This window comes from Camelina sativa, chromosome 20, assembly GCF_030686135.1.
Source record: "Camelina sativa cultivar CO46 ecotype springtype chromosome 20, ASM3068613v1".
Classification (NCBI taxonomy): domain Eukaryota; kingdom Viridiplantae; phylum Streptophyta; class Magnoliopsida; order Brassicales; family Brassicaceae; genus Camelina; species Camelina sativa.
The window spans coordinates 23834585-23855500 of NC_141899.1; the positions used below are offsets into that span (position 1 = coordinate 23834585).

The 20916-nt window shown below is 43.8% G+C and overlaps 1 protein-coding gene across 1 annotated transcript; it reads left to right on the plus strand.

Annotated features, from left to right (window-relative positions):
• Positions 1-2807: 2807 nt before the first annotated feature.
• LOC147919300 (uncharacterized) lies at positions 2808-17603 on the plus strand. The gene is made up of 3 exons (XM_087503927.1): positions 2808-3524; positions 11044-11329; positions 17596-17603. The coding sequence occupies exons 1-3, from the start codon at positions 2808-2810 to the stop codon at positions 17601-17603; spliced, it is 1011 nt and encodes a 336-aa protein (XP_087360053.1).
• The last annotated feature ends 3313 nt before the right edge of the window (positions 17604-20916 follow it).

A 20916-nucleotide genomic window follows, 5' to 3' on the forward strand; every position in this document is an offset into this window, starting at 1 on the left:
GTAGAGTGTTTAGGGTTAGCGGTTTAGGGGCTGCCCTTAAGGCAGCCTATTCTCTTCTCAAATCTCACCTAAACTCTTCTTTATTTACTTGTTATTCCCTAGCTTACTGATTCTAAATCCTTTCTACCTAAGTACACAAACTCTTAAGTGTTGTGATACTTTAACAAGGATTAGTCTCAAACTAGGCTGTTTGCTCCTTCATAGATCCGATTTACTATCTAGTATTTGGGGTCTATTTAGGTTGTTTGTGGGGAGTTCATCACAAGTTGATGACCTCTCCTTCCCCCTTGAGAATGAGTTAGTTTGTTGTGGGTATAAGAAGATTCAATCCTTGGGAGTTGTCTCTCCTTTGTCAAGAGCTCTCTCTCTTGAAATCCCAACACTAAGCAATGTTTTCTTGGTTTTAGCCTGTTTTGGGAGAAAATGGGTATAAGTGGCTTTTAAACTCTCCACATCTATCTCAAAGTCTTATAATTAGTTAGTTGCATTGGATTAAGACACATTTTAACCCCATAAACACTAACATAGCTGTTTACAGCTTCTAAGCAATGTTTTCTTGGTTTTAGCCTGTTTTGGGACAAAATGGGTATAAGTGGCTTTTAAACTCTCCACATCTATCTCAAAGTCTTATAATTAGTTAGTTGCATTGGATTAAGACACATTTTAACCCCTTAAACACTAACATAGCTGTTTACAGCTTCTAAGCAATGTTTTCTTGGTTTTAGCCTGTTTTGGGACAAAATGGGTATAAGTGCCTTTTAAACTCTCCACATCTATCTCAAAGTCTTCTAATTAGTTAGTTGCATTGGATTAAGACACATTTTAACCCAATAAACAGTAACAAAGCTGTTTACAGCTTCTAAGCAATGTTTTCTTGGTTTTAGCCTGTTTTGGGACAAAATGGGTATAAGTGGCTTTTAAACTCTCCACATCTATCTCAAACTCTTATAATTAGTTAGTTGCATTGGATTAAGAAACGTTTTAACCCCATAAACACTAACATAGCTGGTTACAGCTTCTAAGCAATGTGTTCTTGGTTTTAGCCTGTTTTGGGAAAAAATGGGTATAAGTGGCTTTTAATACTCTCCACATCTATCTCAAACTCTTATAATTAGTTAGTTGCATTGGATTAAGACACATTTTAACCCCATAAACAGTAACAAAGCTGTTTACAGCTTCTAAGCAATGTTTTCTTGGTTTTAGCCTGTTTTGGGACAAAATGGGTATAAGTGGCTTTTAAACTCTCCACATCTATCTCAAACTCTTATAATTAGTTAGTTGCATTGGATTAAGACACATTTTAACCCCAGAAAGACTAACATAGCTGTTTACAGCTTCTAAGCAATGTTTTCTTGGTTTTAGCCTGTTTTGGGAGAAAATGGGTATAAGTGGCTTTTAAACTCTCCACATCTATCTCAAAGTCTTATAATTAGTTAGTTGCATTGGATTAAGACACATTTTAACCCCATAAACACTAACATAGCTGTTTACAGCTTCTAAGCAATGTTTTCTTGGTTTTAGCCTGTTTTGGGACAAAATGGGTATAAGTGGCTTTTAAACTCTCCACATCTATCTCAAAGTCTTATAATTAGTTAGTTGCATTGGATTAAGACACATTTTAACCCCATAAACACTAACATAGCTGTTTACAGCTTCTAAGCAATGTTTTCTTGGTTTTAGCCTGTTTTGGGACAAAATGGGTATAAGTGGCTTTTAAACTCTCCACATGTATCTCAAAGTCTTCTAATTAGTTAGTTGCATTGGACTAAGACACATTTTAACCCAATAAACAGTAACAAAGTTGTTTACAGCTTCTAAGCAATGTTTTCTTGGTTTTAGCCTGTTTTGGGACAAAATGGGTATAAGTGGCTTTTAAACTCTCCACATCTATCTCAAATTCTTATAATTAGTTAGTTGCATTGGATTAAGAAATGTTTAAACCCCATAAACACTAACATAGCTGGTTACAGCTTCTAAGCAATGTGTTCTTGGTTTTAGCCTGTTTTGGGACAAAATGGGTATAAGTGGCTTTTAATACTCTCCACATCTATCTCAAACTCTTATAATTAGTTAGTTGCATTGGATTAAGACACATTTTAACCCCATAAACACTAACATAGCTGTTTACAGCTTCTAAGCAATGTTTTCTTGGTTTTAGCCTGTTTTGGGACAAAATGGGTATAAGTGGCTTTTAAACTCTCCACATTATGAGTTTGGCACACCACCTTGGCCACCACCGTCCGTACAACCGTACGGACGTCCGTACAATCGACAACCTATGGCCTGTCCAAGCCATCTCGTATCTCATGAGCCCAATCCACTAAGGAGAGCTTCCAACGATCTCCTATCATCGAGATCCTTCTATTATAGCCGTTGGGCAACTTGCAAGTGGGAAGTCAAGGGTTTAGTCACATGTAGGAATAAGGAGATGTCGCTATCTCCCATTAATGTGTACATAGGATCCTAGGGAAGAATATCCTCTTTGTATAGCTCTATATATGGTTTGTAAGTATGTTCTAATTAAAGTAAGAAAAGAGTTTAACTCTCTTTCTCCTCTCTACTCTCCTTTACACTCGCATACACTCTACACCTCTCACCCTTGTCCGAATTCAAACTCTTCCTCTTTCTCAAATCTTTCTACCTTAAATCTTACATGGTATCAGAGCAGATTTGATTCTGTTCTTGCCTCAAATCTCCATCACTCCCTTCCGCATTCTCTTTCTTGTTCTTAAAATTTCTTGTTCTTGAATCTTCTTTCTTTAACCGTTGGACAATAGCTTTAACCAACGGTCTCTTCATCTTTTTCCATGGAAACTACCAAAACTCTCATTGTTCCAGTTACTCTCAAGGGAGAGAATTACTTACTGTGGGCTAGAACCACAAAGACAGCCCTATGCGGCCGAGGACTTTGGTCCCATGTTGAGACGAGCGAAGCTCCTAGTGGCGAGACCACCAAAGACGGCAAGGATCTTGTCGCGGATGAGAAGAACAAGTGGTTTCAAGAAGATCAGGGAGTCCTAGCTATCATTCAAAACTCCCTAGATGCACCTATACTTGAAGCTTACTCTTATTGCGAGACAGCAAAAGACTTGTGGGACACTCTCAAGAATGTTTTTGGGAATGTTACAAATGTAAACCGAATTTTTGAGATTAAGAGGGCTATCAACAATCTCAACCAAGAAGACATGGAGTTCACCAAGCACTTTGGGAAGTTTAGGTCCCTTTGGGCTGAACTAGAGATGCTCCGGCCGGCGACTATAGATCCGGCCATTCTGAATGAGAGGCGTGAACAAGATAAGGTGTTCGGCCTTCTCTTGACCTTGAACCCCTCCTACAATGACCTTATCAAGCATATTCTACGGTCGGACAAGCTCCCTAGTCTTGATGATGTTTGTAACCAAATTCAAAAGGAACATGGTTCCATGGGGTTGTTTGGAGGCAAGGGGGAGCTAGTGACCGCCAACAAAGCTGAGGTGGCCTCCGCAAATCGTGGCTACTACAAACCGGAGGACAAGAACCCACCGGTGTGTGAACATTGCAAGAAGGTCGGCCACTTCAAGAGCCGTTGCTGGATCCTTCACCCTCACCTCCGCATAAACCGTGGAGGAACAAGCCGAGGTGGACCTAGAGCTAACCAAGCCAGCATGGTGAGCGAGGCGGCGACCTCAACACCAAGTGGCCAGACGCTTGAGGGGAACGGAGTGGCGTTGGCGGCATCTTCGGAGCTGGTACGCAAGTCAGACCTCGACGCCCTCATCAAGGCCCTAAAGGAGGCCTCCGGTAAAACATTTCTTGCCTCAAATAAAATTAAACCCCTTATTGTTGATTCTGGTGCATCTCACCACATGATTAGTGATTCTAGGCTAATTAGTGATATTAAACCTGCTAATGGTAATGTTGTGATAGCTAATGGTGAGAAAGTTCCTGTTAAAGGCATAGGGAATTTAAAATTATTTGATAAAGAAACTAAAGCCTTTTACATGCCTAATTTCACATCTAATTTGTTATCAGTTAAAAGGGCCACCACTGATTTAAATTGTTATGCAATATTTGGTCCTACCAATGTTCATTTTCAGGATATTGAGACAAGTAAGGTTCTTGGTCAAGGAAGTTCCAAGGATGATCTCTATATGCTTGAGGACTTGAATTTATCTTCTACTGCATCTTGTTTTAATTCGGTTATTATTAAACCTAGTGATTCTATTTTACATGCTAGGCTAGGACACCCTCACACAAGAGCTTTATCTTTAATGTTTCCTAATATTTCTTTTAAAAATGAGGAGTGTGAGGCTTGTATTCTTGGTAAACATTGCAAGGCTGTTTTCCCTAATTCTAGTACTATTTATGAAAATTGTTTTGATTTAATTCATTCTGATGTTTGGACATCCCCTTGCTTATCTAGAGAAAATCAAAAATATTTTGTGACTTTTATTGATGAAAAATCAAAATATAGTTGGATAACTTTGCTTCCTTCTAAAGATAGAGTTCTTGAGGCTTTTACTAATTTTCAAAATTATGTCTCTAACCACTATCATGCCAAGATTAAAATTTTGAGATCAGATAATGGTGGAGAGTACACAAGCCATGCCTTTAAGCAATATCTAGCCAACCATGGAATACTACACCAAACTAGCAGTCCATACACACCTCAACAAAATGGGGTAGCTGAAAGGAAGAATAGGCATCTCATGGAGGTAGCAAGGTCTATGATGTTCCACACAAGGGTTCCAAAGAGATTTTGGGGAGATGCTGTGCTAGCTGCTTGTTACCTTATCAACCGCACCCCCACAAAGATCCTCAAAGACTTGTCACCATTTGAGGTATTAACTAAGGACAAACCTACATTTAATCACTTACGAGTTTTTGGGTGTGTGTGCTATGTGTTGCGACCAGGTGAGCTAAGGGACAAGCTTGATGCTAAGAGTACAAAGGCTATGTTTCTCGGCTACTCCACTACACAAAAGGGGTATAAGTGCTATGAACCTACAACAAGGAGAGTCCTAGTATCTCGCGATGTCAAGTTTATAGAGACACAAGGATTCTATGATGAACAGAATTGGGATGAGCTACGCAATCTCTCATCCTCACCATCTGATCGAACACGCAACCTCCGAGTTCTTCTTGAGCGGTTAGGAATTGACAACGATCAGATCAATACCGAGCCGGCCAGCCCTACCTCACCAGCTCACCCTGAACCATTGCGCGAGCCTGAACGTGACATCCATACTGATGATCCAATCGAGCAGCCTGAGGAGTCAACTGAACTACCCGCAGACAACATTGACGAGCCGACCGAGGATCCGGCCGAGCCACTTGAGGAAATCATTACACCAGGCTGTGCCAACCTGGAAGCTGGAACCATAGTCCCTCTAAGGCGCAGTCAACGCATCAAATATCCTCCTACCAATTGGAAGAACACCCGTGTCTACTACAACAATGTGGCCATTGCTCATCCGATTCAAGCCGTGTGCTCACTTGCCCACTTTCCTAAGGAACATCAAGTTTTCCTTGGCCACATTGATGAACACTGGATTCCAAGAACCTATGATGAGGCCAAAGACCATAAGGTATGGCGGGACGCTGTTGATGCCGAGAACACGGCCATGATACAAAACCACACATGGGATGAAGCTGACCTACCCAAGGGTAAGAGAGCAGTCACCTCAAGATATATCTTTACTATCAAATACAAGAGCAATGGGGAGATAGAACGGTATAAGGCACGCCTTGTAGCCCGGGGATTCACGCAAACGTATGGGGAGGACTATCTTGATACGTTTGCTCCGGTGGCCAAACTTCACACCGTTCGAGTGGTTCTCTCTCTTGCCACAAATCTTGATTGGGAGCTATGGCAAATGGATGTGAAGAACGCCTTCCTACAAGGCGAGCTCGAAGATGAAGTGTATATGCGGCCACCACCGGGCCTAGAAGACACCATTGGTCCGGGGAAGGTTCTCAAGCTCAACAAAGCCATCTATGGACTAAAGCAGTTGCCAAGGGCGTGGTACCACAAGCTGAGCACAATCCTCCTTGACAAAGGCTTTCGCAAATCCGAGGCTGATCACACACTATTTACCTCACCAAGCACCAAAGGTATAGTAGTCATCCTAGTGTATGTTGATGATATCATCATCACTGGGAGTGACTCGGTAGGTATTCAAGACACTAAAACCTTCTTGAAATCAGTCTTTGATATTAAGGACCTTGGAGAGTTGAAATATTTTCTTGGGATAGAAATATGTAGATCAAAGGAAGGTTTATTTCTATCACAAAGAAAATATGCTCTTGACTTGTTAAATGAGACAGGAAAATTAGGTTCAAAGGCAGTGGCATCACCTCTTGAAGAGAACTACAAGGCCGGAGGACAGGGGGAGCTTGAGCAGGCACCATACAAGGACGTTGGCCGCTACCGGCGCCTAGTAGGTAAGTTGATCTATTTAACTATAACACGGCCTGATATTTGCTTTGCTGTGAACCAGGTGAGCCAGCACATGAAGAATCCAACTGTCCATCATTGGAACATGGTCGACCGAATCCTTAAATACATCAAGGGCTCACCGGGACAAGGCATTTGGATGGGCCGCAACAAGAACACCGAGTTGGTAGGATATTGCGACGCTGACTATGCTGGAGACCGTGGAGACCGTCGCTCTACAACTGGCTATTGCACATTCCTTGGAGGCAACCTGATCACTTGGAAGAGCAAGAAACAAAAGGTCGTATCACTTTCAAGTGCCGAATCCGAGTATAGGGCCATGCGCAAACTCACAACCGAACTAATGTGGCTCAAAGCACTCCTCAAGGATTTAGGAGTGGAAATCACGAGTCCTATCACCATGCATTGTGACAATGAAGCTGCCATTCACATAGCAACCAATTCAGTGTTTCATGAGAGGACCAAACATATTGAGGTGGACTGTCATAAGGTGCGAGAGCAAATCAAGCTTGGAGTTGTCCTGCCATGTCACACCGAGAGCAAGGAACAACTCGCTGACATCCTCACCAAAGCTGCAAGCCCCCAAGTGTGCGAATATATTCACTCGAAGCTCGGCCTTATAGACCTCACTCGGCCATGAGTCTTTCACATGGCACCTACACTCTTTTTCCCTTATGTATAGTTTTTCCCATGAGGTTTTCTATACTAAGGTTTTTAATGAGGTGGGTGCCTAGACTGTCAAGCTTGCCTGGTCATCTAAGTCAAGCTTGAGGGGGAGTATGAGTTTGGCACACCACCTTGGCCACCACCATCCGTACAACCGTACGGACGTCCGTACAATCGACAACCTATGGGCTGTCCAAGCCATCTCGTATCTCATGAGCCCAATCCACTAAGGAGAGCTTCCAACGATCTCCTATCATCGAGATCCTTCTATTATAGCCGTTGGGCAACTTGCAAGTGGGAAGTCAAGGGTTCAGTCACATGTAGGAATAAGGAGATGTCGCTATCTCCCATTAATGTGTACATAGGATCCTAGGGAAGAATATCCTCTTTGTATAGCTCTATATATGGTTTGTAAGTATGTTCTAATTAAAGTAAGAAAAGAGTTTAACTCTCTTTCTCCTCTCTACTCTCCTTTACACTCGCATACACTCTACACCTCTCACCCTTGTCCGAATTCAAACTCTTCCTCTTTCTCAAATCTTTCTACCTTAAATCTTACATGGTATCAGAGCAGATTTGATTCTGTTCTTGCCTCAAATCTCCATCACTCCCTTCCGCATTCTCTTTCTTGTTCTTAAAATTTCTTGTTCTTGAATCTTCTTTCTTTAACCGTTGGACAATAGCATTAAAATTTCTCGCATACACTCTACACCTCTCACCCTTGTCCGAATTCAAACTCTTCCTCTTTCTCAAATTTTTCTACCTTAAATCTTACACACATCTATCTCAAACTCTTATACTTAGTTAGTTGCATTGGATTAAGACACATTTTAACCCCAGAAACACTAACAAAGCTGTTTAGTGCTTCTAAGCAATGTTTTCTTGGTTTTAGCCTGTTTTGGGACAAAATGGGTATAAGTGGCTTTTAAACTCTCCACATCTATCTCAAAGTCTTATAATTAGTTAGTTGCATTGGATTAAGACACATTTTAACCCCAGAAACACTAACATAGCTGTTTAGTGCTTCTAAGCAATGTCTTCTTGGTTTTAGCCGGTTTTGGGACAAAATGGGTATAAGTGGCTTTTAAACTCTCCATATCTATCTCTAACTCTTATACTTAGTTAGTTGCATTGGATTAAGACACATTTTAACCCTTTAAACACTAACATAGCTGTTTACAGCTTCTAAGCAATGTTTTCTTGGTGTTAGCCTGTTTTGGGACAAAATGGGTATAAGTGGCTTTTAAACTCTCCACATCTATCTCAAAGTCTTATAATTAGTTAGTTCCATTGGATTAAGACACATTTTAACCCCATAAACACTAACATAGCTGTTTACAGCTTCTAAGCAACGTTTTCTTGGTTTTAGCCTGTTTTGGGACAAAATGAGTATAAGTGGCTTTTAAACTCTCCACATCTATCTCAAAGTCTTATCATTATTTAGTTGCATTGGCTTAAGACACATTTTAACCCCATAAACACTAGCATAGCTGTTTACAGCTTTTAAGCAATGTTTTATTGGTTTTAGCCTGTTTTGGGACAAAATGGGTATAAGTGGCTTTTAAACTCTCCACATCAATCTCAAACTCTTATAGTTAGTTAGTTGCATTGGATTAAGACACATTTTAACCCCATAAACACTAACATAGCTGTTTACAGCTTCTAAGCAATGTTTTCTTGGTTTTAGCCTGTTTTGGGACAAAATGGGAATAAGTGGCTTTTAAACTCTCCACATCTATCTCAAACTCTTATAATTAGTTAGTTGCATTGGATTAAGACACATTTTAACCCCATAAACACTTACATAGCTGTTTATAGCTTCTAAGCAATGTTTTCTTGGTTTTAGCCTGTTTTGGGACAAAATGGGTATAAGTGGCTTTTAAACTCTCCACATCTATCTCAAACTCTTATAATTAGTTAGTTGCATTGGATTAAGACACATTTTAACCCCAGAAACACTAACATAGCTGTTTACAGCTTCTAAGCAATGTTTTCTGGGTTTTAGCCTGTTTTGGGAGAAAATGGGTATAAGTGGCTTTTAAACTCTCCACATCTATCTCAAAGTCTTATAATTAGTTAGTTGCATTGGATTAAGACACATTTTAACCCCATAAACACTAACATACCTGTTTACAATTTCTAAGCAATGTTTTCTTGGTTTTAGCCTGTTTTGGGACAAAATTGTTGGGATTTATGAGACAAAGCTCATAAGAGAGGGTAGACAAACACTTGGTGAATGAATCCCCCTTTACCCACAACAAACTAACTCATTCTCAAGGGGGAGGAGAGGACATCAACTTGTGATGAACTCCCCATAATCTAGGCTTAGTAAAGAGTAAATAAGAAGAGTTTAGGTGGGATTTGGTAAGAGAATAGGCTGCCTTAAGGGCAGCCCCTAACCGCTAATCCTACACCACTCTACATTGTTGATAAGAACAAGAACAAGAGGTGTAGAGAGGGAATCGGTTTCTCTTATTGAATAATGTTGTGATATGTTACATATGAGAGATTACACATTAATATAGGAATACATGGTCATATGACCGTTAGAGAGAAGATAGAAGATGAGAGTGACTTGTGGCCGTTTGTCTCGAGTAGAGGAAGTAGAAAGCGACTTCTCTCTTCCTTCACCTAACCAAAAGCTCACGTGAATATCCCTTCCTTCCTTTTCCTTGTGGGATTTATTGATCAAAAGAATAAGCCTAAGGCAGCCATGGCCGTCCGTACGAGTGTTGAATATGGGCTGTCCGTACAAGTGTGGTGAAATGGCCGAGTCTTCTAGTGATAAGGAATGGAGAGGAGGCCTGAAGCCCACTAGAAGGATCGAGAAGCACATTATAACCGTTAGAGAGAAGGGAAGGAAATAGTCACATGTTTGGTAAGGATGGGCTGTCGCTTTCACCTTGGGATGTAGTGTGTCTCTCTCCTAATGTCCCTATCCCACTTGTGTGTCTCGGTCAAGGGTGTAGCCCTAGTTTGTGTTTCCTTAAATAGGCTCATAGCCACCTTGTATTATTGCTTCTCATGGAATAAGAAAACCTAATCTTTTCTCCTTCCTCATTCTCTTTGTCTACCGAAACCTATATCCATTCTCTTGATTCTCTTCTTTATTCTACAAAGTCTTACATGGTATCAGAGCCAGGTTGTTCGATTCTCTACAGTCTAATCTCATTCTTCTACTTGTTTCTATTCTCTAGTCTCCTTTCCTTCTTTTCTTCTCACTCGCATTCTTTTGTTTATTCTCCGGGTAAAAGCTTTATCCATCGGTCCATAGAAATCCGACCATGGAAAACGCCAAGCCTATCGTTTCACCGATTGTCCTAAAGGGGACAAACTACTTGCTGTGGACAAGAACCACAAGAACCGCCCTTGGAGGTCGTGGCCTTTGGAGTCATGTCGAGTCCGACTATGTCCCAAAGCAAAACCCCAAAGAAGAAGATGCTTCCGAGGCGGAAGCGGAGGAAGAGAGCGAGAGGAAGGCCAAATGGTTCCAAGAAGACCAAGTTGTCCTATCTGTTCTCCAAAACTCTCTGGACACGCCTATCCTTGAGGCCTACTCATACTGCGAGACGGCCAAGGAACTGTGGGAAACACTTAAAGGCGTGTATGGTAATGTCTCTAACATGACTAGAGTCTTTGAGGTCAAGAAGGCCATAAACGACCTTAACCAAGATGATGTGGAGTTCACTAAGCATCTTGGTAAGTTCCGTGCACTATGGTCCGAGCTTGACATGTTGCGGCCAAGTACACTTGAGGCGAGTGTGCTAAACGAAAGGAAGGAGCAAGACAAGATCTTTGGACTCCTCCTTACCTTGAACCCATCCTTCAATGACCTCTTGAAGCACATCCTAAGGGCAGAGAAGCTTCCCTCCTTTGAAGATATTTGCTCCCAAATTCAGAAAGAACAAGGATCTCTTGATTTGTTTAGCGGTAAGGGGGAGCTTGCTACGGCCAACAAAGGAGTGTACAAGCAAGAGGAGAGGAAGGTGTGGGTATGCGACCACTGCAAGAAGCGGGGCCACCTGAAAGACAAATGCTGGGTTCTCCATCCTCATCTCAAGCCGGCCAAGTTCAAAGCCAACTTCTCAAAGGAAGCGGTTAGCGACAAGGGAGCCGGATCATCAAAGCAGGGAGATGAGGTGGCCATGACCGCAGCCTATGGAGATGTGGTGAGGAAGTCAGACCTTGAGGCTCTCATCCGCTCCATTGCCTCACTCAAGGAGTCTGGTATCTCTTTCTTTACCTCTAAGCCTAGTAAATCGCTTGTTATTGACTCGGGGGCTTCACATCATATGATTAGCAACCCTAGGTTAATTGACAACATAAAACCGGCTTTAGGGAATGTTGTTATTGCTAATGGAGATCAAATACCAGTAAAAGGGATAGGGGACTTGAAACTTTTTGATAAAACCTCAAAAGCTTTCTTTATGCCTACATTTACCTCCAATCTTCTATCGGTTAAGAGGGCCACAAATGATTTGAATTGTTATGCAATTTTTGGTCCTAACAGTGTTCATTTTCAGGATATTGAGACTGGAAAGGTTCTTGGAGAAGGGCAAGGGAGTGGAGATCTCTATGTCCTAGAGAAAACCGATCCAAATTTATCTTCTATTAAGTCTTGTTTTGTTGTTGATTCGAATATGGTGTGGCATGCTAGGCTAGGCCACCCTCATTCGCGTGCTTTAGGACTAATGTTTCCTAATATTTCTTTTGATAATTCTACTTGTGAACCTTGTATTCTTGGAAAACATTGCAAGTCTATCTTTCCTAAGTCAACTACTATTTATGAAAATTGTTTTGATTTAGTTCACTCAGATGTTTGGACTTCACCATGCCTATCTAGAGATAATAACAAGTATTTTGTGACTTTTATTGATGAAAAATCAAAATATACTTGGATTACCTTATTGCCTTCTAAAGATAGAGTGTTTGATGCCTTTGTCAACTTTCAAAACTATGTGACTAATCATTTTAATGCAAAACTTAAGGTACTTAGGTCTGATAATGGTGGAGAATACACAAGTTGCAAGTTCAAAGAACATCTCTCCAAGCATGGCATTCTCCATCAAACTAGTTGTCCCTACACGCCACAACAAAATGGTGTGGCCGAGAGAAAGAACCGGCATCTCATGGAAGTGGCGCGGGCAATCATGTTCCACTCTAGTGTTCCCAAACGATATTGGGGTGATGCTGTGATGACTGCATGCTATCTCATCAACCGGACACCAACCCGAGTTCTTCATGACTTATCTCCATTTGAAGTACTAAACAAATTTAAACCATCCCTTGATCACTTACGCGTTTTTGGTTGTGTTTGTTTTGTGTTAGTACCAGGAGAACAAAGGAGTAAGCTGGATGCCAAGAGTACAAAGTGCATGTTCATTGGCTACTCTACCACACAAAAGGGGTACAAATGTTATGATCCGGCCACAAGTCGTCTATATGTCTCCCGAGATGTCCGGTTCCTAGAGAATGTGGGCTACTATGACAAGAAGGACTGGAACAACCTTAAAGACCTCTCTCACTCACCTAATGACCGAGCTTCAAGTCTAAGGTTCCTTCTTGATCACCTTGGCAACCCGTCTCCACCAACGGGTGTCGTGCAGCCTATGCTACGCCAAACTCCTACCGACGGTGGGTCTGACCAAGGAGATACGAATAACAATGTTTCAGCCCAAGATAGTGTGTCCCTTGAGTCTGGCCTACCCATAGCCGGTGTTCCTGTTCCTGGCCCTACACCGGACACACATGCTCCGGCAGCGGCTCCTACCGAGGAAAACACGGAGACGGTTCTTACGGACGGTACGTCAACGGAGTTGCCTAGGACGGATCCACCTCCTGCACCAGTCCTGCGTCGGAGCACCAGACCTCGATCTGACCCCTCCACTTGGAAGAACAAGCGTGTATATTACAACAGTCAAGCCGTCGCTCATCCCATCCAGTCCGTTTGTTCCCTTGAGCTGTTACCTGCTGATCACCAAGCTTTCTTTGGCCAAGTTGACGCCAATTGGATCCCGCAGACATATGATGAAGCCAAGGAGCATCAGGTTTGGTTAGATGCGGTCAAGGATGAAACCGGCGCCATGATCCGGAATCATACGTGGGACGAATCGGATCTTCCTCAAGGCAAGCGGGCAGTTAGCTCCAAATGGGTGTTCACCATAAAGTATTTGAGCAATGGTGACATTGAACGGCATAAAGCCCGGTTAGTGGCCCGTGGCTTCACCCAAACCTATGGTGCGGACTACACGGACACCTTTGCACCCGTGGCCAAGCTCCATACGGTTCGGGTTGTGCTGTCTCTTGCTGTCAACCTATCATGGGACTTATGGCAGATGGATGTGAAGAACGCCTTTCTTCAAGGTGAACTTGATGAAGAAGTGTACATGACGCCTCCTCCCGGCCTTGAAGACATGGTTACACCCGGAAAAGTCTTGAGGCTACGTAAGGCCATCTATGGCCTTAAGCAGTCCCCACGAGCTTGGTACCACAAACTAAGCTCTACTCTCAAGACTTATGGTTTTAAGCGATCGGAGGCTGATCATACTCTCTTCACACGTCGCACCTCTATTGGTTGGGTGGTGGTGCTCATATACGTCGACGACATCATCGTGACTGGTGATGATAAGGCGGCCATTCAGGACACCAAGGACTCCCTCAAGTCGGCATTTGACATCAAGGACCTTGGGGAACTCAAATACTTTCTTGGTATTGAAATTTGTCGCTCACCGGAAGGACTCTTCCTCTCACAACGCAAGTACACTCTTGACTTGTTAGAGGAGACTGGCAAGCTTGGTGTGTCTCCGGTCGCTACGCCACTTGATGACGACTACCAGCTCAAGCGAAAGGGGGAGAGCTTACGGGAAAAAGAAGGCCGACCTAAGGAACCAATGGACGAGCCATTCTTAGACGTCACACGCTACCGCCGGCTTGTAGGTAAGCTAATATACCTTACTATCACACGACCTGACATATGTTATGCTGTGAATCAGGTTAGCCAACATATGAAGGCACCAAGCAAGTACCAATGGAGTCAAGTCGAGAGGATCCTAAGCTATCTCAAGGGCAGTCCGGGTCAAGGTATTTGGATGGGCAAGAATGACAACACCGAGATTGTTGGCTACTGTGATGCGGATTACAATGGCGACACGCTGGATAGAAGATCCACTACTGGGTACTGCACGTTCGTTGGAGGCAACATGGTTACATGGAGGTCTAAGAAACAAAAGGTGGTTTCATGCTCTAGCGCCGAGGCCGAGTATAGAGCTATGAGGAAGCTCACTAACGAGATGACATGGCTGAAGGGTCTACTCAAGGACTTAGGCATCGAAACAAAGCAGCCCATAACCATGCATTGCGACAATGAAGCGGCCATCCACATTGCCACAAACTCGGTCTTTCATGAGAGGACCAAGCACATAGAAAGCGATTGCCACAAGGTGAGAGAGAAGATTGAAGAAGGAGTGGTGTTACCATGCCACACAAGGAGTCAAGATCAGCTAGCTGACATCTTCACCAAGTCTGCAAGCTCCAAGGTTTGTGATCACATCTATAGCAAACTTGGACTTGTAGACATTACGCGGCCATGATCAAGCTTCTCTAATCCGTGGACAGCACACTCTTTTTCCCTTGACTTGGTTTTGTCCCATGAGGTTTTCTAAGTCAAGGTTTTTAATGAGGTGCTGCTTCACGGGTTCCAAGCTTAGCCATTTCATTAGGCTAAGCTTGAGGGGGAGTATTGATCAAAAGAATAAGCCTAAGGCAGCCATGGCCGTCCGTACGAGTGTTGAATATGGGCTGTCCGTACAAGTGTGGTGAAATGGCCGAGTCTTCTAGTGATAAGGAATGGAGAGGAGGCCTGAAGCCCACTAGAAGGATCGAGAAGCACATTATAACCGTTAGAGAGAAGGGAAGGAAATAGTCACATGTTTGGTAAGGATGGGCTGTCGCTTTCACCTTGGGATGTAGTGTGTCTCTCTCCTAATGTCCCTATCCCACTTGTGTGTCTCGGTCAAGGGTGTAGCCCTAGTTTGTGTTTCCTTAAATAGGCTCATAGCCACCTTGTATTATTGCTTCTCATGGAATAAGAAAACCTAATCTTTTCTCCTTCCTCATTCTCTTTGTCTACCGAAACCTATATCCATTCTCTTGATTCTCTTCTTTATTCTACAAAGTCTTACAGGATTTCCTTTCTTCTTCTTTATGGGCCTCTCTCCCTTGTAAGGCCTCGTTTTCCTTTCTCCCAAGCCTCTCAAACTCGGCCTTTCTATCTCATGGACCAAGAGCAGCCCTAAAGGCACGACCGTACGGACATAAGGGAAGGCTGACCGTACGGACACGAGATTGGCACATCTCACATGTGCCTCCATGGGCCTTCACGGCCTTTCTTCTCTTGTTCACGGCCTAACTGGCCGCTCTCATGCCTCCCATGGCCTCACCGGCCATTCTCTTGGTGTACACGACCTTACCGGCCGTTTCTCCTCTTCCTTCAAGGCTCGGCCTTACCGGCCTCTCCTCTCTCTTCCTCCTTACTCTCTAATAAAAATGGGTATAAGTGGCTTTTAAACTCTCCACATCTATCTCAAAATCTTATAATTAGTTAGTTGCATTGGATTAAGACACATTTTAACCCCATAAACACTAACATAGCTGTTTACAGCTTCTAAGCAATGTTTTCTTGGTTTTAGCCTGTTTTGGGACAAAATGTGTATAAGTGGGTTTTAAACTCTCCACATCTATCTCAAACTCTTATACTTAGTTAGTTGCCTTGGATTAAGACACATTTTAACCCCAAAAACACTAACAAAGCTATTTAGTGCTTCTAAGCAATGTTTTCTTGGTTTTAGCCTGTTTTGGGACAAAATGGGTATAAGTGGCTTTTAAACTCTCCACATCTATCTCAAAGTCTTATAATTAGTTAGTTGCATTGGATTAAGACACATTTTAACCCCATAAACAGTAACAAAGCTGTTTACAGCTTCTAAGCAATGTTTTCTTGGTTTTAGCCTGTTTTGGGACAAAATGGGTATAAGTGGCTTTTAAACTCTCCACATCTATCTCAAACTCTTATAATTAGTTAGTTGCATTGGATTAAGACACATTTTAACCCCATAAACACTAACATGCTGTTTACAGCTTCTAAGCAATGTTTTCTTGGTTTTAACCTGTTTTGGGACAAAATGGGTATAAGTGGCTTTTAAACTCTCCACATCTATCTCAAACTCTTATACTTAGTTAGTTGCCTTGGATTAAGACACATTTTAACCCCAAAAACACTAACAAAGCTGTTTAGTGCTTCTAAGCAATGTTTTCTTGGTTTTAGCCTGTTTTGGGACAAAATGGGTATAAGTGGCTTTTAAACTCTCCACATCTTTCTCAAACTCTTATAACTAGTCAGTTGCATTGGATTAAGACACATTTTAACCCCAGAAACACTAACATAGCTGTTTAGTGCTTCTAAGCAATGTCTTCTTGGTTTTAGCCTGTTTTGGGACAAAATGGGTATAAGTGGCTTTTAAACTCTCCACATCTATCTCTAACTCTTATAATTAGTTAGTTGCATTGGATTAAGACACATTTTAACCCCTTAAACACTAACATAGCTGTTTACAGCTTCTAAGCAATGTTTTCTTGGTGTTAGCCTGTTTTGGGACAAAATGGGTATAAGTGGCTTTTAAACTCTCCACATCTATGTAACATCCGTGAACCGGAATTCCGGTTTAGGATGTGCATCGATCGATGCAGTAGGAGCATCGATCGATGCTGACTCAATTCTGTGCGCTTTGACTTAAGTCAAACGCTGCGTTTTGGGGAAAAGAGAAAGGGAAAACCCTTATTTCGTCCCTTTTGTCTCATTATTCGTGGGTGGCCGTTTTTGAGCGAAAAGAGAAGGGAGAAAGAGTTCTTGGAGATTTCTTGGAGTTTTGGTGTTTTCTTGAGGAGATCTGTAGCTGGGATTGCTGTAGGAGTTCCTGGAAGCGTGTTCTTGCTTGTGTTTTGTTTAGATTCGTCTTGGCACAGGTAAGTGCAGGACCATGGCTTATCTAAGCTAGAGAATTCAGTGATTTGCTTGTTGTTTGTGGTTAGACGTATTAGATTGTTGTTATGGACGTTAGGAAGCTTTCTTTTGGCTTGGGATTGAGTTTTGTGGTTGTAGGAACGAAATCCGGCGAGAAGCTTCGGAGAATTCACGGTGCTCGATGTTGCGTCGATCGATGCATACCTTGCATCGGTCGATGCAAGTGCGAGGACGGCGCGATGAACTCTAGGGTTTTTCGTGTGCGTCGAGCATGCGTCGGTCGATGCAGACTGGGTATCGGTCGATGCAAGTTATACTTGCGTCGACCGATGCAGCTTCTGTATCGATCGATGCTTCTCCAGTTGGCATCGGTCGATGCTAGTTTGGCATCGGTCGATGCTAAGTCATGTTTTGTGATTGACGTGTGTTGAATGTTGTGTGATGATTACTGATACTCTATAGCTTGTGTGTATAGCCCAGTAGATGGGAGGATCGCCTTACTGAGTGTTTATAAAATACTCATGCATTGCAATATGTGTTTGTGGTGCAGGTAAAGGCAAAGTGTGATCGTGGAATCCAGGCAATGAAGAGGAGGATGTTCTAGGGACTCGGTTGATTGTTATCTGGCATGGTTAGGTTGCTAGAGTTGAGTCTTAGAGCATTGTTTAGGATTGCTGGTTATTTGGTTTATGATGTTTGGATCTTTAGTTGAGACTGGAATTTATATTGGTTATTCGTATTTATTGGTGTAATATTTATTGGATATTGATTTTATTATTTCTGCTGTTGGTTGTGTTGTGGTTAGGTGACTAGTGGGTATGGGACCATTAGTTGTAGTTATTTTATTATATATTTATTACTTATTTATTAAAAAAAAAAAAAAAAAGGGTCGGTCGTTTCATTTTGGTATCAGAGCCCTTACGGTTCTAGGTTTGGGCTCACTAGGCTTTGTGCTGTAGATGTCTGGGATTGCATGTCTTGATTGATTATGTGAGTTAGTCAATTGTGGGTGGCATGGAGTCCTAGAACGTCCTCTTCGAGCCGAGTGTGTGATTCCACGGTGAGTTTATGTTTCTATGTTATGATAGAAATTGTTTGCTTAGCCTTCTGTTCATGGTAGTACAGATGGTTAGAGAGGATGTTGTGGCTGGTCGAGGTCGTGGACGCAGACGTGGTCGCGGACGTGGTCGTGGTAGGGGCAGGCCCCAGCGGTTAGTGAGACCGAGGGCCAGAGTGTGACAGCTGAGGGTGTTGGCGAGTCGCAGGGTGTTCCGGGGGATTCCGTGAGTGTGGCAGGGGGGGGCGGTGTTGATGCTCCAGTGGCCGGTGATGCTAGGGTCCCGGGTGTGGGGGTCCCAGCGGGTGGAGTCCCTGGTGTTGACGTTGCGGCTTTGCTAGCACAGTTGTTAGAGCGGTTACCACCTGTGGTACCGGCTCAGGCTCAGGTAGTGCCACCAGTGGAGGCGGAGGAGCGGCAGCCAGTGGCTGCGGATGCGGGGGTCCATGCTCGTTATCTCAGCATGTTGACAGAGATGGGTCGGTTGCGTACCGAGCAGTTTTCGGGAGGTGTAGATCCTACTGCTGCAGATGCGTGGAGGACGAGAGTGGAACGTAACTTCCATACTCTGAGATGTCCTGAGGAGTTCTGGGTGGACATAGGGGTCTACTTTTTGAGTGGTGATGCTGAGTTGTGGTGGAGATCTGTGGCTGCTAGGAGGGTGCAGCGGGAGATGACTTGGGCTGACTTCGTTTTGGAGTTCAACCGCAAGTATTTTCCGAGAGAGGCATTGGATCGTTTGGAGGTGCAGTTCCTTCAGTTGTCTCAGGGGACACGGTCAGTGCGGGAGCTGGACTTGGAGTTCAGTCGACTTCTATGTTATGGGGGTCGGGCCTTGGAGTCTGAGGAGGCTCAGGTCAGGAGGTTTATGAGGGCTCTACGGGATGATTTGAGAGTACACTGTAGAGGGAGGTATTATGCTACGCGTGCAGAGCTGGTTGAGACTGCATCAGAGATTGAGGAGGATATTCGGGCACAGTCAGTGTCGGTTACTCCAGCAGTTCAGCCTAGTAAGGCTCAGCAGCAGGGTGGTTCTAGCAGGGGCGGTAGGCATGCTCAGGGAACCAAGAGGAAGTGGGAGGCTACGCAGAAGCCGAGTGGTGCAGGTTGCTTCGGTTGTGGGAGCAGAGATCACAGGGTTGCTAGTTGTCCCAAGAGGAGTGTTTCGTCGACAGGACCACGGGTATGTTATCACTGTAGGGAGACAGGGCACATCAGGCCTTTTTGTCCCAAGTTGCAGCCGGCAGCAGTGGCAGCATTGCAGCAGGTGCAGCCTGGAGGTCAGCAGGTGGCACGGATTGAGCAGGCACCACGGGTTTACACGACAGCTGAGACTGGTGGAACCAGTGCCGGGGCGATCACAGGTATATTTTCTGGTACTTTAACTTTGTGAATTTTAGTAGGTTCAGATTGTATATGTTTCCTGTGATAAAGTGTTAGGTTCTCAACACATGAGGTTTGTGTAGGGACCTTGTTGGTGGGCGGGTTTAAGTCCCACGTTATGTTTGATTCTGGAGCTTCGCATAGCTTCATTACTCCGGAGTGTGCAGAGTGTGCGGGAATCTCAGGGGATCCCGGGGAGCGTACAAGAGTTGTCAGAGTCGCTGGGGGCAAGTTCCTGAGAGTTATTGGACGAGCCAGAGAGGTTGATATTCAGATCGCAAGAGAGTCGTGGCCAGCGGATTTGCTTATCAGTCCAGTGGAGTTGTATGATGTTATACTCGGGATGGATTGGTTGCATCGGCATAGGGTGCACTTGGATTGCTATCGGGGTAGAGTGGAGTTTGAGCTATCAGGAGGGAAGTTGGTTTTTCAGGGTATTAGACCGACTTCGGGGAGTCTCGTGATTTCAGCCATTCAGGCTGGGAAGATGATCGAGAAGGGCCGTGAGGCTTATCTGGTTACTATATCTATGCCAGAGTCAGTGGGGAAGTCTACGGTTAGCGGTATTCCGGTAGTAGACGAATTTGAGGATGTGTTTCAGTCTTTGCAGGGATTACCACCATCTCGGTCGGATCCTTTTACCATGGAACTGGAACCGGGGACGACACCGTTATCCAAGGCTCCTTACAGAATGGCTCCAGCAGAGATGGCAGAGCTGAAGAAGCAGCTAGAGGATCTGTTGAGCAAAGGATTCATCCATCCTAGTGTATCACCGTGGGGAGCGCCGGTGTTGTTTGTGAAGAAGAAGGATGGGAGTTTCAGGTTATGCATAGATTACCGGGGTTTGAACCGGGTCACTGTGAAGAACAGGTATCCTCTTCCAAGGATTGATGAGTTGTTGGATCAGTTGAGGGGTGCTACTTGGTTCTCTAAGGTGGATCTGGCGTCGGGTTATCATCAAATACCGATAGATGAGGCAGATGTGAGAAAGACTGCTTTCAGGACGAGGTATGGGCATTATGAGTTTGTGGTGATGCCTTTCGGGTTAACTAACGCACCAGCAGCGTTTATGAGGTTGATGAACAGTGTGTTTCAGGAGTTTCTGGATGTATCTGTCATCATTTTCATCGACGATATCCTGGTCTATTCTAAGAGTCCTGAGGAGCATGCAGTGCATTTGAGGGCAGTTATGGAGAAGCTGCGGGAGCAGAAGCTATTTGCTAAGTTGAGCAAGTGCAGTTTTTGGCAGCGTGAGATGGGCTTTCTGGGTCACATTGTTTCTGCAGAGGGGGTTTCTGTAGATCCAGAGAAGATTCAGGCTATCAGAGATTGGCCTAGACCGCAGAATGCTACAGA

Coding starts and splice junctions, on each gene's coding strand:
- LOC147919300 (XM_087503927.1), top strand. CDS start 2,808: ATGGAAACTACCAAAACTCTCATTGTTCCAGTTACTCTCAAGGGAGAG. Junction 3,525..11,043: donor CGGAGGACAAGAACCCACCG/GTGTGTGAACAT, acceptor GGTAAGGGGGAG/CTTGCTACGGCCAACAAAGG.